Source organism: Lagopus leucura, unplaced genomic scaffold (genome assembly GCF_019238085.1).
Source record: "Lagopus leucura isolate 7727_CA_CO unplaced genomic scaffold, USGS_WTPT01 Super-Scaffold_100019, whole genome shotgun sequence".
Lineage (NCBI taxonomy): Eukaryota > Metazoa > Chordata > Aves > Galliformes > Phasianidae > Lagopus > Lagopus leucura.
The window spans coordinates 8,704,874-8,722,542 of record NW_024962273.1 but is presented as its reverse complement, the minus strand read 5'-3'; the positions used below and the strand labels follow the sequence as shown (position 1 = coordinate 8,722,542).

General features: G+C 41.4%; 1 protein-coding gene across 1 annotated transcript in view; it reads right to left on the bottom strand.

The window, feature by feature from the left end:
* Window positions 1-12,562, bottom strand: part of SNX4 (sorting nexin 4) — a 31,458-nt gene extending 18,896 nt beyond the window's left edge. Inside the window, 6 exon segments of the mRNA XM_042877861.1 lie at window positions 2,349-2,396; window positions 3,330-3,479; window positions 3,556-3,694; window positions 11,113-11,228; window positions 12,200-12,456; window positions 12,459-12,562. Of these exon segments, the coding sequence (XP_042733795.1) occupies window positions 2,349-2,396; window positions 3,330-3,479; window positions 3,556-3,694; window positions 11,113-11,228; window positions 12,200-12,456; window positions 12,459-12,537 (789 nt within the window). The 5' untranslated portion in view covers window positions 12,538-12,562.
* Between the last annotated feature and the right edge of the window lie 5,107 nt (window positions 12,563-17,669).

Genomic DNA, 17,669 nt, shown 5'->3' with positions numbered 1-17,669 from the left:
TGAGAGTTACTGATGGAAAACCTCTGCATCACCATAGTTCTGTATCAGAACAGCAGCTTGCTAAATTTAGCTGTCTGTCTTTCCACAAGCAATACAAAGTCATCCACAAACCGAAATGTAGATGAATGAAACCTGTAAGAGTGACTGACACTGGAATAAAACAAGTTCATTGTCACTGCCAACCAATACTCCTCTACTGATACACTGAAAAGGAAAGGCAGTCGTGGCACTGAGAAGCACAAAGACCACAGAACACTGCAGTAACTCCAGCTCCCAGCCCAGCCTTGTATTTATTTAGAGGACTTCGAGGGCCTGTATGCCCTTGCACTTTTACTGATCTACCTCCACAAGTCATTATATGTCTCAGTCAGGTTTCAGGTAGTTCAGATTCACCCGTGTGCCATTCTCACATGTCCTTTTGCAGTTCAAAAACCACTTAGTTACTCTGCCGTTAATTAAAGCCACCCCCTGTAGGTAGCCACTGCACAAACATCGTGTTTATGTTCAAATGGCAAGCACCAAAGCCACCTGGGCTTCTTGGACAGCATATACGTGGGTTTACTCTTGAAAACAATCATCTCCCTATATTACAGTTACATGGCAAGTTTCTGCATTTTGCTACAGCCATGAAATGCTCTGAAGGAAGAGTGCAGCGAGTATAAAAGCACTGTCAGGAAGGAACCAAGACCTTGCCAGCACACAACATTCTAGGTTGGATTGTTTCCTTGCCATTAACAGCATAGTAACTCCCACACACCACTCACAACCGTTTGCACCGCACTGTTATGTAGTCAGAAAAACATCTGTCCAGTCTTAAACTTTACTTACAAGCATTTTCGAGGTAATTCTCTACCAAATGAAGTACAATCAAAGAGGTTTCATACAGTGTATTCCTACTGCAACGCCATAAGCATGTAAGTAAACTAAAGAGTGGGGGGAAATAACTGCTTTCTCATTCCTAAAGGATCTAAGTAACAAATCCCCTGAAGAACAAAATTAAGTGTTGGGGGCTGGGAAGGGGGGAAAGACATGATTAAATGACACAGTTGGCACAATAAACAAAGCCTCCAATATCAACATTCAACTATAGCATGCTCAACTACATTGCATTAATGCCTAATTTAAAGTCAAGTTGGCCTGGTTCAAACCCTTGGGACAAAATGCACATCCTGCTTTAATGCATCAGTAGCAGAGACAGCAGAAGTGCCAGAACCAGTGGTCTGACTGTAGTCCTGCACGTACAGAGAGCCATTTTTACACATATCTGTCCTCTAGCATAATGCTAAATAACCAGACAATGAGAGCTTTATCTACCCTTTAATGTTGAATAAAGAAAAGAAGCTTTTCCCCAGAATTCTGCAAAAAAGTTACTTTTCTTTAAGGAAAGAAGAATTGTAAAGGAAAAACTACATATAAAATCCAAACCAGCAGGAAAATGGGACTCAGCTCATCTTTCATTAGATTTAGAATGTGTTTTCAAGCATGCAAGTATTCTCAGCACTCTGCAGCAAGTTTTCTTTCCCTTTCTTCCAGAGTGTGCACTCCTGAACATATAAGTCAGTACAAACTTCCTGAACTTGTTTGAAAAGGTTGAACTTGTAGCTGAAATAAAGGTCTATGGACTAGGAAAATAGTTGTTGCATTATGAATACCAGCAAAACGCAAGCCCTGCCATGAAAAGAGAAATTTATTCTCACAAAGTACTGGTAAAAAAGTTCCTCGGACACTGAGGTTAAGAGCACTAGTAATTTTCTTCAGCTCTAATTATTTGGAAAAAGAGAGCTGTGATTTCATGGCTTGACCACATTACAGTGAACAAAAGCTCAGTATCTGTCCTCACATGGTAACTTTTCCAAGCTGAGCGCAGCAATCTGTTAGATTCTTAGTTTCACATCCTGGCCAGCATCAACTCACTGTTATCGATGTGGATAGCACTACTATAAGACGTGTTTCTGTGAAACAGATAAGGTGCACCAAATTCACCTGTCTTAGTCCTTTTTAGCACAAAGTCCTACAATTCAGACTCCTCTGCTTGCATCAACATACAAAAGCGCTGCAATGATCTCAAGTTCATTAGCTGTAAAGCTTCTAAGGATGACAGCTCCCACTACTAGCAAAATTACAAGGCTGAGCACTGAATATCATAAGTTTTAAACTTCCTACAGAATCTGACAACTGAAGACTTACCCATTACATGCTATGAGCGTGACTTTTTTCTTGCAGTTACAAGTAAGCATTAAGAAAAGCCTTTAACTCATTTTAACATCAAAGTCTTTCATAGCTAGTTGAAAATGTGCATGCTGAAGTGTGTGCAGCCCAGTCACAAGATAGACATTTATAATAATTACCTTTAACTGAAATCCAGTCTCATTCACCATTTCTTTCCATCCACCTTCCTAAAAATACAGAAAAAGAAGGTACTGTTACAATGAATTAAGAATGCCACTGCTTCCTCAACTCTCTGTACTATAACTGTATCAGAGCTGAAAGAAGAGTTCTCAGTAAGCTTGAGTCCTGCCTCAGCCACTCTCTCCACCTGATTTCAAGAACATGAGTTAATAACATACTGTTATGTTCTGCTTGCACGCTAAGCTCTGCCCCAAAACCTTAAGGCAGAGCACATACCAAGAACATACAGGCAATGACTGATGTCATCTGTTCACCATGCATGCACAGTCCTCTTGTTCACCTGTAATGGCTGTTCCATCACCAATTCCATATTGCTACTCATTCAGGTTTGTTTGCACATTAAGCTGTGCTAGTGCAGACATACCTACTTGGGCTGCTATTTGGGAATCTCTGATCAAAACACAGAACAAAGACACTCCTAAATTTGAAAACTGTGGAATGCAGCGTTTTGGCTAACAACCAGATTACAACTGTTGGGACTACACAGGAGTGGATCACAGTTCAAAACTGAAAGCTAAAGAAACTTCCAAAAAGAAAATTGGAAGCTAGTACTCTCTCTGCTGGCAGCCATACAAGATGCTATTTCAGGTTTAAGTTCTAGGAAAGCTTTCCCAACCAACACACACTAACTTGTCAGTATGATGCTCTAAAGGGGTGGGAATTCTCTCTTAGGAGCCTCCTAACTAGACTGGAATAAAACCATAAGGTGCATTAGAAAGCCAACTGTACAACTGCAACAGGCCGTTAAGATGCTTTTACACATACAAGCCTTTTCCACACAAATGTATTCGTGTTGTCCATCCTTCCCCTAAACCGTGAACAAGCTCAAGATCAATGGAAGGAAAGAGAAAGAAAGGATATTATCTTAAAGAAATAATCACTAGAAATACATATTTAGGAAGCACATCACTTTACCATACCTGTGTCAAAAATGAATAAAAGATTTTGTCTTGGCAAAGCGCAGGATGCGAAGCCACACGTAACAAGAAGTTTTCCAAGCCAATTCTTCTTCTCTCCACAAAGTCTGGATCCATATTATCTGCTGATAGTTTATGCCAAACAAAGTCAGCCTATTTAAAAAGAAGAGTGTTAATGGCAAACAAATAAGAAACAATATGAAGCAAGCTGCAGTCACAGCTTCCTTACCCTTTTTTCTGGCAAAGGTGGAACAACAATATGTGGATAAGTAACTAACAAATAATTCCTCAATAATTCAAATTCACTGTAACGCCGCCACAGGGAGTCCACTGGGGAGCACTGTCCCTCATTCTGGGACTCAACAGCTCTGAAAAATAAAACAGTTTGAACATTAGTAAGCTACCATCAGCTCAGTTGTAGAGATGATCCTAAGAACAGTTGCTCAGTAAAGATTAAGATCAAGTTTAGCACTAGTTTCATGTCTACACACTTCATTTAAAAGAAAATAATTCTGCTATCTGCCTGATAGCATTCAACTTCTGCACGTGCCAGGAACAGGAAGAAGTCAATTAATTTTCATCACACCACAAGCAAACAGGTAGGTCACAGTCTAGTTATGTAAGTGGCTTAGTTCACATCACTATAGAATTAGATATATTTGTCTTGGAATAGTTGTTAGGCTTCAAGCCAACACCATTTCATGAGCAGCTGAAGGAAACAAAGCATTACAAGAAAGAATTCACTATTCGTTGGGAGTGTCTTCACTTATAAAGACAAAAGTTGTATCAGTGCAATAGCCAGAAGAGTTAAAAAGTACAATTTAGAATTAAAAATAATGTTTAAGGTTTTTTTTTCTGTTTTGAGAAACGTGACAAATTTCAAGTCATATCCAATCTTTTGTTTGGAATAGTATCTTTCCATAAGTAAGACTAAGGATGTATAGTCTAATAAACTAGGTCAGGATAAGGTGAGCAGGTACAAAAATTGATGTATCTGAACATTTTGTTGAACACTTAAAGCCAACAACATCTAGCAAGGGACTAAAGGATTGTATGTTACTATAAAAGGAGAAATGGAATCTTATAGGATTGAAAAGTAACATAAAAACCATTTTTAAAAGTCTTCATACAAGACATTTAAAGCAACACAAATTCTTTGCAATATCATAAAACAAGCATCAGGACGATAACACTTCTTGGCAGTTAGCATATGCCAGAATAAACAGAGAGACTTCAGACACAGCCCTTAACAGAAACCAGTGATGTCTATGTCTACCTTAGCTCTTACATTAAGTGACTACTTAACGTACGAGCCCTGACAGAAACCTACATGGAACAGTATTAACTCTGCTATGAGATTATCACAGATTATATGAAGCTGGAAGGAACTCTGCAAGTCTGTAGTCCAACTCTTGCTAAAAACAAGTTGCTTGGAGTCATTTCCAGTTGGGTTTGAGCATCTCCAAGTGCAGCAACTCTACAGCCACACTAGCAGCCCATTCCCATGCTTGAACGTCCTTAAAGAAGTTTTTTTCTTAGGTTTAAATAGAATTTCCTGCATTTAAATTTGTGGCCACAGCTTCTCATTCAACCTGTGCAGTTCTTGAACTCATAAGAACTTCATGGAGTAATGTTATAAATATATCTGAAGAGCACACATACTATTCAATACTTAACTGTGTTTATCCCAGGTAACTGAAGCTGTAGGAAGAAGACAGACGAGGAGAAAGAATGAGAACAAGGATTTATTCATTTAAAACAAAACCAAAACCAAAACCACAATTCAACACAAGCAGCTGCAGATGAATACTCTTTGAGATTGACTTCAAAAAACAGCCAGCACACTGCCGACAGCCACCAAGTCACACTGCAAACATCCTACAGCTCATCTGTAGGAAGAACTTCCTTATTGTAGAGTGATTCGACCTTAAGTTGTAACTGCAAGCACAGTCTGACCAGCACTCCTCCCTACTGGAACACTGCACAGCTTAAGCATTTCCAAAACTCTCTGGCTTACTGTGAAGTGGGTGTTTAGCAACTGTACTGTTGCTGAGCTGGAGGCAGATCTTAACAGAAAGGGAATTAAGTTACCGTGCCTCAGATTAGTTGCTTGGCTGCAAGCTGAAGGCACAAACCTGACATTCCTAGAGAAGAAACTACCAGTAGGACCTAGTAAATAATTTGACCATTCAAGACAAATAAAAGTACTTAAGAATCAAGGATACTTCTCACCTCCCACTTCTGCAGCTATCACTCAGTTGTTCTGGCTTGCAACACAGGTTTCAAGAGCACTAACTTCTGCATGGATTATCTCTGATGTTTAAGCAAGGCTGCCCCCCATCAATACAGCATAGGATGATGTGGAAGCTAAGAACACACTGCACAAACTAACATGAAGAAAATAAAACTGGAGGCCAGGGCAACAGGGTTCATTCTCACTGGCAGACAGAGGTGCTGCTCTCTTCAGCCTATAAACCCAAACAACTCCCAAGTGAATGCAAGTCTAATCTAACATTTGTCGCTTTCCGACTTATCTTGTGAGTCCCTACAGCATCAAGGAGGTCAGCTCAGAGAAGAATGAAATGGAAATTACTTTTCTTGAAAGTATCTGGTACAGATACTCCTACATCACTCGCAAATATACTTTTTTAGAAAGGTAACTTCTAAAGACATTAAAAAGAACTACCCAGATTTTTATTAGTGCATGTTTGCAATTACATAACTCAATATAGCTCTCTCATTTCCAATACAAGTGCAGTATAAATAAGAAGCATAAAGTTCAGTAACTTGTTTTCCATAACTGACCTCTCTTAACTCATCCAACTCTGCCTCACCATTCCTCCTCATTTTCACCAAGCTGGCTTCACAACCTTAAAGCTGTATTTTTCTTAACACTTCCCATTCCTGCGCTTGACTCATATTATCACCAATTTTAACATAAGTGTGGAAAAAAAACTAAAACTGCTCTGCTACAAATAAGAGAAAACAAACAGAAATCAAGAAGAATCTATTCATAAATTTGAAAGCAACTTCATAGATCAAGGTGTGTTTGATAAAAAGCACGTGCTCTACATCTATAGAGTGGATTTCGTGTTAGAAGGGAACACACTTACATTGCAGGTTCCCATCCTGCAAATACATCAGCAGGACATCGTGTATTTTAATAGTGCAGCAGTCCATTTACCGTTTGCAGTGGTTCAGGTCAATACACCATCAGCAAATTGTCATTGTAAGAGAACGTGGCCTTCTGATAAGACAATGTTCCAGCACAAATTCTGTCTTTAATGCTTCGTGACTGTTTTGCATAGATAATTATGAACTGGAAGCCATAAGGACAGGCCATTTTGAGCCTCAACTGTGCTTCCAGAGTACCTGCTATATCAGCTTCGTACTTGCCAGAACTAACAAGACAACATCAGCCAGTCCTTGGAACCCTGCTCCAGAAAGGAAGGGGAAATCCACAAAGGTACTCGTTACACTTAACACCTTCATTACCATCTAATTTTTTGGACCACGTTATGAACTCTACCATTAAGTTCAAGTACTGCACACCAGTTTCAATTAAGATTATAATCACTTGTTGACATTCTGTCAAACTTCTCAATTTGTTTTGGTTTTAAAAACATAACGTAATACTTGTATGGTCTGCAGGCAGGAAAACCATATGTTTCCTCTCTAAGTACAATTTTAACAATGCATGTTATTCATTGAATGAGACTGCAGAAAAAAAAAAAAAAAAAGATAAAACTGAAACCTGAAAGCTTTTACACTCATAACTGATGCTATCATAAGCAATTAGAAGACTACATTACTCCAGAAGCCACATTCATTTGCCTTAATTCAAAGTGCCGATGCGAAAACTTCAGTCCACCTAAACAACTTCTTCCCATTTAAAACTAATTATCTGAAATGAGCCATTAAACAATTCTTCATGTAATAAAAAGAGGAATGGCTGCAAAATATTAGAGAAGGGAACATATTGGTGTGCTTCTTTCTGAATCCTATAAGCACCTCACCAACTGCAGAGGCAGCACATCTGCTTTCAGCCCCCCAACCTCCCCACATCCCAGGAGCAGCACCTGCACTCTCCTGCAGCAGACAAGGTTCACCCTCTACGTACAAGAACATCAGTTAAGAAAGTTGGGAAGCTTTGTCCGTTAGCTATCTAGAAACAGTGGGAAGCTTTGTCCATTAGCTATCTATAAACAGTCTACATATTTAAGCCTCTCAACAAACATAAAAATGATTGCTACAGATCAGCTCCATACTCTGTAGGTTGCCTCAAGTTACCAGTCGAGCTGTAAGACAGAGAGGCAGTTCTGTTGTCAGAAGGCATCATCTCACTGTGAAAATCATCAGCTAAACAGCACACTGTATTTAAATAAATACACATCTATTAAGCAGGTTAATGATTCATTATATCAACTGACTAAAAATTCAGCTGGATGGTCAGTTTTCAGCTCTCCCATCTTTCTCCATCTAATGACTCTTCCCTCCTTAAAGCTCACACTGAATTGATTCTCCCCTGCTTTTCCTGACACACTCTTTGAAGGCACCAGCAACTCTCCATGACTGACAAGGACTGAAAAAGATGTGTATTTTTGCCATTATATCAGGAGCTCTTATACCCCTTTAGACATTTGTTCCATGCTCCCCCTGGGAAGCACATGCTGGGCTCCCAGCCTCACCCAACACAGAACAGGACATTTTGAGAAAGGAACTCAAAGAAAGTGCCACAGAGGATAAATCCTTGAAGTCCTACAGTGCAGCACTGGTAGCACTGAACCCTGATCTAGCTGGCTACAGATTTCCAAGTCCATTCTTCCCACAGAGCAGCTTTTGTGCAGTCAGTACTGGGCTGCAAGAAGTTGTGCTCCTTTTTTCTTTAAAAAAAAAAAAATAGTTGTTACCCTCATTACTGGGACCATGAGGACGAGGTTAGAGATCCAAATGCCAGCAGGGACGGAAGCAGAGTTAGCTTAATGGAAATGCTCTGGTACTACAGTAGAGATTGTTTACTTTAAAGGATAACAGGAAAGAAAGGCATCCCCATACGGACTATAATTAAAATGAACTGCAGTTCAACAGAGAGCTTTTAGAGGTGCTTTATATCCTAGTTAAATCTCAAAAAAAGAAAAGAAAAGAAAAAAAGAAAAAAGAAAAAAAAAAAGAAAAAAAAAAAAAGGAAAAAAAAAAAAGAAAAAAAGGAAAAAAGACCAGGAGTCAAATTCTGAGTTTTATACCATCTCTGTTCTTGTGGTTACAAGAAGAAACTGGCATGAGACGCAGATGCCTGAATTTCCAATAAGCAAGCAATTGTGAATATATGAGGTTCTGGATACTTGCCTCTTCCCTTATAGGAAGCAAGTGACATGCTGAGCACCCACATTGCAAGGAAGAGCATTTAGTTACAAATTCTTATCATTAAGTTGTGCATCCTCCTTAATGCCATCTTGCACAGAGGTAGAAGTGTTCATCTGTTCTCTCAGGGAGAGCGTAAGAACGGAGTTATTTTTAAGTAACAGTGCAGTTTAACAGAAGCTGTGAAAGAAACTGACTTCAAGACTAATTGAACGGAAATAGCTCACCAAAAAAATTCACCAAGCTAATGCAGAAAGGTGTAAACCAACACTGAAGGAGATGCTTTCAGGAAGCGTGACCCTTGGAATTGGCTGAGGTTCGGCAGTCTGCAGCAGGGAAGTTTGTTTTGTCTCATTAGGAAAAAAAAAAAAAAGAAAAAAAAAAGAAAACCTATCCTGAGGTGTAATGATATAAAAAAAAAAAAAAAAAAAAAAGAAAAAGCAAATGAAAGTGTGAGAATGCCAGTAAATCTTCTCACTTCGAAAAGAAAAATAAAGCAACATCATTACCTACATTCTGTAAAAAGTTTTATCAGAGCTAGTGAAACTAACGTGTTAAAAGTTTAGGTACTCAGCTCCTGTCCTATAATAAATGTACGGTGGCTGTAATTGCATCCACCTTGTGCCTCTTATTCAGCAAGCTGCACACAGCTCTTCAATTCAAACTGAAATTAAATCCTAGATAGCAGTACCAGCGGAACCCCAGTTCACATAAATGTAATGCAACTATTATTAAGTGGTCTTCCTTTTATATTACTATAAACTGAGTTTTATTCCTTGGCTACAAAATATCCTATTACCCACAGACAAATTGCTGTGAAGCCCACCTACAGCTACAGGCTCAGCAGGAAGCACAGTTAATAGCCAGCAATTATATTTATGCAAGAAATTTTTGCCTTCTCAGCAAAAGGAATAGAGAACCTATTTTATTAGAGATGTGACAAACCCACATTTTCAATAGTTACGCGACAAACATGAAATTGGTCTCAGTATTTGCTGACCACAGAATGAAATAAATCTTAATGAAAGAAGGAAATCTGAGCAGCAAAACACTTTTGCCACTGAGAAAGAACCAGTGGGAAAGACTGGTGGGGGTGAGCTTAATGTAGGGATGATCGAGAGATGCAGTCAGCGTATTCTGGGGCTGCACAGAGGTGCCCTCAGAGTACCCTTCATATCACAGCTAGACAACAGTGATGCCAATTTTCATTCCATTGAGAAACAACACTGAAGGAAAAACAGGATTACTTATGTGAGAAGATAAGATTTTCAATTTCAATACACTGTGGAAGTATTTTTAAAACATCTCAGCAGCTCTCAAAGAGCTGTGATATTTGAAAAATAAACCTTGCTTCTAATTTAGATTTTATTCATAAAATTAAGAAAAATATACTAAATACACCTCTGGAGATCTGCTTCACAGCCTGACTGGCGTGTCACTTCACCAGTTAAACAAATGAAGCAGACTTTTAACCAGCAAATGGAGGACTCATGTTAGTGCTGCACAGCTTTTTGCACAGGCTGAAGAGTTCAAAACTGTAACTGCTTTGTTTCAGAGGGTTTTTATCAGTACAGCTCATCGCTCCTGAGGCAAGACCCAAAGGTTAGAACTGCTAACGTGGAGAAGCTAGAGACAAAACTCCTAATAAAGTCTGATCTTAATATCCTTGCTTCAGCTGAGTAACGTGACCCCACATAACAGGAGTCACCTGTGACTGGGAAGGAGCCCTAAGACATTTCAAAGCTTTGTTTGCTACCCAGTACTTAAAATTGAGAGCTGCACTTGTGATACCAACTGTGTTAAACATACCCACATTACTAATCTTACCAATAGGAGAAGATTAAAAGCAGTGAGTTCTGCAGTGAAAGTTCAAGCTAACACAAAGGAAGGAAACAGTTAATTAACCCTTACCCTAGAACACTTACCAGGAGTTCTGCTCGATCCAATCACACTTCAAACACGAGTGGAGCCATAAATTTTGACCACATGACCTAAGTCAAGAGACTCCTTTATTTCCTTGTGATTCCAGACAAGTCCAACCATTACTTCAGACCACAAAGCACAACCTCTCTCACACGCAAGCTGCACATACAACACTATATATACTCATACAAATTTATCCAGGCCATACAGTTGTTGACACCATGTTAAAGCGATATCTTTCAAGCACACATTTTTCCATCTAACTTCAAATGAAGAATTACAGTGCACAGTTAAGCAAGACCAGCATTAATACTGAACTGGAGATCAGATGCCAAGTTTTTGCAGGAAAAGATCCTCCAGAGTATGTTGTTATCACTTAACAAATCATAAACCAACTAAATCCTCTCAGCGACTGTTCCTGAATATTTTCACGGGGGAGGGAGGGGAAGCCTGTTTGGAATGGCACATCTGAGCCTACTGAGAGCGAGTTCTCATCACCCACCTTGTCTCAATGAGGTAAGCAGTATATGTTTCTTGCATGTTCATGGCATTTCTCCCAGTCCGTTTCTCTGCTTCTGAAACGGTGATTTCCATTTTCTTTGCTAAGCAGTCTTCCATCTTTTCAGAGGAGGGAAAAGAAAATTCATGTAACATTCACCGCACAAAGCAAAGGCTGCCGACCCTACCTCCCCTTTGATCATTACCACGATAGGATAAATCTTTTAGCAGCTTTTCATTCCACATCCGTTTGTAAATCTGGCACATAACATGAAAAGAGAGAACTTGCTTTCAGGGGGGAAAAAAAAAAGTCAACAAGCAGATAGCTTCAGAGACCAGAAGTTATCAAAAGCCAGGAAGAGAACAAACATTTCCCCTACACATAACAGCTTAACTCCAGAAAAAGAAAAAAATAAGATAAAAGAAGAAAAAAGAAAAAAAAAAAAAAAAAAAAAAAAAAAACCACAACAACTAACAGTATCAACAGTGCCCCATACTTCCTAACAAATCAGTTCCCTACTACCAGCACATCCCTCCTCCAAACACCTGGGGCACAGCACTACTCCCCTCTTACAGGAAGAAGAGCACACAGTGAGATTTCAGTGCTTTGCTTTTAACTCTCTGGGAGAAGGATCTTCTCCCACAGGCAGAAACCAGTAGGACCACATCAACCCCCTGGAAAGGCTGAGCTCCGGGGACCTCCCACTGAATCCAGCAGGGAGAGAGAAACTCCGAGCGTGTATGCGTGAAGGGAGGGGGGCAACCTGATAAGTAAAAATATTAATTACAATTATCAGCATCCGCGCTATGGCCGCGGGCAGACAGCGTGAACACCAGCCGAGGAGGAGGGGACCCGCGTTCCCGAAGCGAACAGCCACGGACCGGCAGAGCAGAGCCGCTCCCGGCTGCAGCCCCTCCCGCAGCGCAGGACGCCCCTCGGCCGAGCCCCGCGCCCCTCCCCGCCGTAGCGGCGCCGCGTCCGGGCGGCGCAGCTCACGAAAGCCCGGTGCTCGGCCCCGCGGGTAGGCCGCGCCCGGTCCGGCGGACCAGAAGCGGTGGGACGGGCCGCCCCGCCAACCCCCGCACCTCACCGTGGCTGCCGGCTGCTCCGGGAGCGGGAGGTCTCCGGCGGGCACGGCGCCGTCCTCCTCCGGGCGGCTCTCGCTCGCTTCGGCCTCTGCGCTCTCCATGGCGATAAGGGGCTCGGCTCCTCGCTGCGCGCAGGCGCCGAGGCCGCTCCGGCAGGCACGGCGGGCCCGGCCGCAAGGCACAGGGCGTGGGGCGCCTCGCAGCCCGGCCTGCTCCGGGCGCGGCAGTCCGTCTGGAAGGTGCTGGCTTCCTGCCCTCCGCTGTTCGCTAAAGGCACCTCCGGAGCGTCCGGCCGGCCGGGCACCGCGTTCCTGAGGAGTTTCTGATCCACCCCCATCATTTCCGTGCTCTTCCATTGCCGGACAGCTGCCTCTTTGCTTTACGGAGTCTCCTTCACTGGCTACTAACTTTCTCACAAGATGTTTGTCCACATTTGGCAGCTCGCTGTTTTCTTTTTAAAGCTCACCAGCCCGTTATTTCTCCACGCTTGCTCCTTTATGTCACTCCTTTGCAGGCACCGAAGGACTCTGTTGTGCTGCGCTCACTCTCACCTCTGCCCCGTGTTCTACCCCTGGTGGGAGATAGTTGGTACCCTTCTCCCTCCCCGTTGAAGCCTCATCACTCAAGAGATAACTGAGTGGGTACAGTCCTCACAGTTCATCTCTTGGAAAGCTGCTGTTATTTAATAAAAGTTTCAGCTACCTCCTTTCTTCTCATTTACCAGGAGCAAACAATTCTCTGCCTTTCTACCCTTTTGGAAGGATGTTCAGCAGCTCTGGCATTAAGATTCTGCCAACCATCACCGTGAAAATGTTCCTGGTGCAAATATATCCAAGTTGTGTTGTGTACAATGGACCCACACCTCTGTCATTGCAGCCCTTGGGTTTACTGCCTCACAAAGCTGCAGTGCCACACAGTCTTTATTCAGCTACCAAATCAAACAAAGAAGTTCCTCCAGTTGTGCCTTTCTCAAACTTAGCTTAAAGCCAGCTTAGGGAACAGAAGAGCTGATGGTATAGGTTTCATTGCTTTGCCTTCTTCTGCTTTGAGTAGGAAATATTTTTTTAGTAATAACTAGAGCTGAATTTGCATACATTTTTCATCCCCAAATTAATCTTTCTCTTTCAACAACAATTAAAATAAATCACGAAGTCCCCTTTGAAGACCCCACAAATGAATATTTGGCGTCTGGTTTCTATTCTGTTGTCTTCAATGTTTATTCAACGTTTTCCTCAGATTGTTTGAACTGATACCTCAGTCCCTCCTTTCCCACCCCTCCACCACTGGGGCTGGATGGAGTTTCCCAAGCTTTTTCAGCAAAGAACAAAAGTTTTTTACAAATATGTGAACTATGATCTGTCCTTTCAATTGATTGATTTAGGATTTGTTTTCTAAACCCGAAGTCCAGTTTAGATGTAAGAGCGTGATTGTACATTGTAAGACAGAGTCTGTTTTCCATTAGGGTATGGTCTTTTTATGTTTACTCAAGATGTACATTAAGATACATACCTTGTATCAATTACACTCACATTTGCAGGATGTGCATACTGAAATTTTTCAGATCCCTATCAGAGATGTAATGGAAATATTTATGTGAAGCTCATACAGGACATCATCCTTCGTGTTAAATATTTTTATTATGGAAACAATGTTATCAATAAAATACAGCAATATTTTGCAGTTGTAACATCCAGTCATTTCAAAAACTATTTTCAGCTTTGAATTTTTTTTATTATTCCTAAAAAGTAGAGTCATAGCATGGTATGGATGTGGAGATAAATGAATACAGTGTGTGTTGGAGAGGGATAATGACAGAGAGTCCAATCCGAGATGACAAACATGGACAGTCCTCAGAGACAATACAGCCTGGGAGCATTAGAGGGAAGTATGAGGGACCCTTTTCATGAACTACTGTGCAACGAGGAGCTTTGATAAGCACCAATGGCACCACAGCCACACAGAGTGCTCCTCCTGAACCACATTTCCCCCCAGCACAGCCTGCAAAGCAAGCTGTCTTCTCTTACAGGTAAACCAAGGCAGTATGAAATGTCTTCATCCAGGTGATCGACACGCCTGCAAATATGACTCAGCAGTCAGGAACATCTGTCTCCAGATCTAACTAGCAGATCACACAACTTTTTCTATGAACTAATCAGAAGGCTGAGTGTTAGTCAGATTTTGTAAGTGTCCAAGCTGGGAATAAATATTTTCACTGTAGTAGCATGGCAGGACACTCAAACCTTTGCTTTGGGCAGTGTTTCCCCCTAGCTTGACACAGCTACATGTGCTGTCATGCTCTCTTCAGACCCCCTCCTCTGAAGGTGAGTGTGACTTCCTTCAGGTTACTCTAAGCATGAGGCAACACATCCTTTGTTTTCCAACCATAACAAGGCAAGCTGTACTTGGCTTCCTACCTTCAATCTCCTTCAGCCTCTGAAGCTTATACTGGAGAGACAGATTTTTTCAAAAACAATCTTTTCCAATCAAAGCACCGCTGACTTCCTTAATAGAGAGAAAGGAACATCTCAGGTTCACCAAACACATTTGCTCTTTCTTCCAAGTTTTGCCTTTTCTAAGCAATGGCACCACACAGGGAGATGCAGACTGCCTCACTGACCTCCTCTCAGCTGTTTCTTACTCACAGCATGGTCCCTGGCAACCAGAGAGCCTACCTCTTTCTAGCTTCTAAAGCTATTCTTTTTAATCCTGCTCTTACTCTGAATAAACTGCTTTTTGACTGAACAAAGCTAAGCAACTCCGTTCCTGATGCTTTTAGTAAGGTTACGTGTGTTATGTATTGCTCTACCTTTTCTACTTGGTTCTGTTTTGTTCTAGGAACTGACACACCTTTGGCAAAACCTATACACCATATTCATGGGAAATCATTCAGATAATCTCCGCTTTGTCACAATACTGATTTTTAATAACTTCATTTAGACTTTCTCATCTCTTCAACTTCTTTGAAGTGTTTACAAATAAATGATAACAGAAACAACAACAGCTGTCAATTTGTTACTGAGAATTTAAACAAAAACTACTAGAAGAGTAAGTATGCTTTGCATCTGTCTTCCAGTGCCTGTGGCGTTTCCATAACCTCAAGTTCTGTTCTCCAGGCTGAACAGTACCAGCTCTCCCAGCTTGCCCTCGAATGGGGAGGTGTTCCATCACTTATCTAAAGCCTCAGGACTCAGTTTATGCATCAATACTGATAACTACAAATATCAACAGTTTAAAAAAGAACTAAGCAAATGCAACAGATATTAGTCCAGTCACATAACATGCAAGCAATTGGGTGGGTCAAGGGAAGATCTACTGATGCAGAAGAAAACTCAGCATCTTTTGTTGTAGTCAGACATTAAAACCAATGCTCTCCTATGTTCTCTGAGTCCCAGCAGGCATGGAGAGAAGCTCAGTTTTTTGACATCCACATCTGCATCGTGGATTATAGCTATGTGGTTCCTTCTTCCCTTTCTCACCCTTCATATTCCTTGTCAAATCAATATCTTTGGCCCTGAGAATAAGAAGTTTGACTCACCTGATTCTAGCAAAGTCCATCTTGACTTTGTTTAGTGCCCGTGCTGGGAGCTTCAAACCCATTGATGGGTTGCAGACTCCTGCCTCCCGCAGTGGAAACTCAGACTATATTGTTTCAGGTGGCCAAAATTTTGTTTTAATTTTCTGGTAAATATCTTCCAGCTCCAATGAGAACTTAAGGAAAACTACTCCCAAGATGCAACTTAAAAATCACCCTGCAGAAACCTTATGTTCCTCAGCTTAAATCCAACCTTCAGTAAGTCTTGAGTTATGAGGCTGTCCAGGTCACTAACAGAGAAGCAGGAGAATTTACACCAAAAGGCATAAGCAAGTCAACAATAAAAGTAACAATTTACCTTTTGTGGCTCTTCAGCATCTTACTTACTTCGGGGTTGGACTTGATGATCTTAGCGGTTTTTTCCAAACTTAATGATTCTATGATTCTTTGTGCTCAAGACACAAATATTTCCCTAAGATTATTCTTCATAAAAGAAGAAACATCTTATAGGGTTCTGTTTGGCCCAGCAGCTGTCTGCATACACTGGGGCACATGGACAATTCCCTCCTGCCCATGGCTTGGGCACCTGGCTGCAGGGAAACTGCACAGCATTCCTGCTGCCCTCCCAGGTTCTGCAGTTCAAATAATAATATCCAGCACTCCAGTCCCTTGCACTTGCACTTCCACAATGCAAGGCATGTTTTGTCTCCTGCTGGGGACATTACCTCTCCAAGTTTCCTGGCATGGCAGTGGATCCTTTCTGAATTTAAAGAGGGCTGCCACTGATCATGAATAATCTGCAGCATTCACAGCAAAAGCCTTACCCAGCTTCCTCATTACATGCAAAAGGGCTGAGACTTGAAAATCCAGCTGGCAGCCTGAGTGGTCCATGGGCATGTTGAAATACTGCAAGAGAGCTGGCAGGTCACCAATGCAAACTGCAGTTTCAATATGCTGATTGGAAAATAGTGTCTTTCTCAAAGTTTACTAAACATTTACTTGTCCTTATTCCCAAACAGCCATTCACCAGTGGTTATAACAGTCCAACCCATCCCTTCTATGTTAATGCTACTTAGCACGTAGGAAGATGCCCAACCTGATTTAAAGAAAAGTAGGTGACGGAAATCAATTCTGGACCTTTCTTAGGATATGAGCCAATGTCCTCCAGGACCAGGAACATGAGCAGATTCCCTGGTCAGGCAAGCCGCCCTTCTGGACTCATTTTTCCAAGTATCTGCTCTGCTCACTCCAGGTGGTTTCTTCTCTTATGCCATCCCTGTAGCTTCTGTTATCCCAGGAACAGAAGGCCATTTCTCTACAGAGCACAGGCTTGTGTCTGGGCACTCCGGTGTGAATGGGAGCAGACCAAGCAGCTCTCTGCAGTGGCGTGCTTCTATAGCCATGGCATAGGAGAGCCATCTCATCTAACACTTTTCCTTTTTCATAAAAAAAAAAAAAAAGGGAAAAAAATGCTGTTATTTAACCCCCTAACAGCATATCTTACATAAATAATACAGAAAATAAGTGGGTGCAGTTTATCAGAAAGATTCATGCACAGAAAGGAACAGGCACTTCAAATCCAGTTGAGCAGAAGCCCATTGATTATGAGCCAGCATATATGCAAGCATAAACATACATGCATCACATATACATCACACACTGATTAATGAACCAAAAAACAAATGTATAAACAAGACTTACTGACTTAGAATGCTAAGAAATAGTTATACTTGGCAATTACTTTGACAAAAAAAATAAAGTAGTCTTACTTTAGGGCAGGTATTCTGGCTGCAAAAAAGAATCTTAACAGTGTAATCTCTTTCTCTGCTCCACCCCAATATAATGACTATTATCTCAGCATACTGTGAAGGATTAGGACAGAATATAGTACAAGTGTGTGAGGATTTTACTTTTGCCACTGAATGAACAATCAAGGCCAG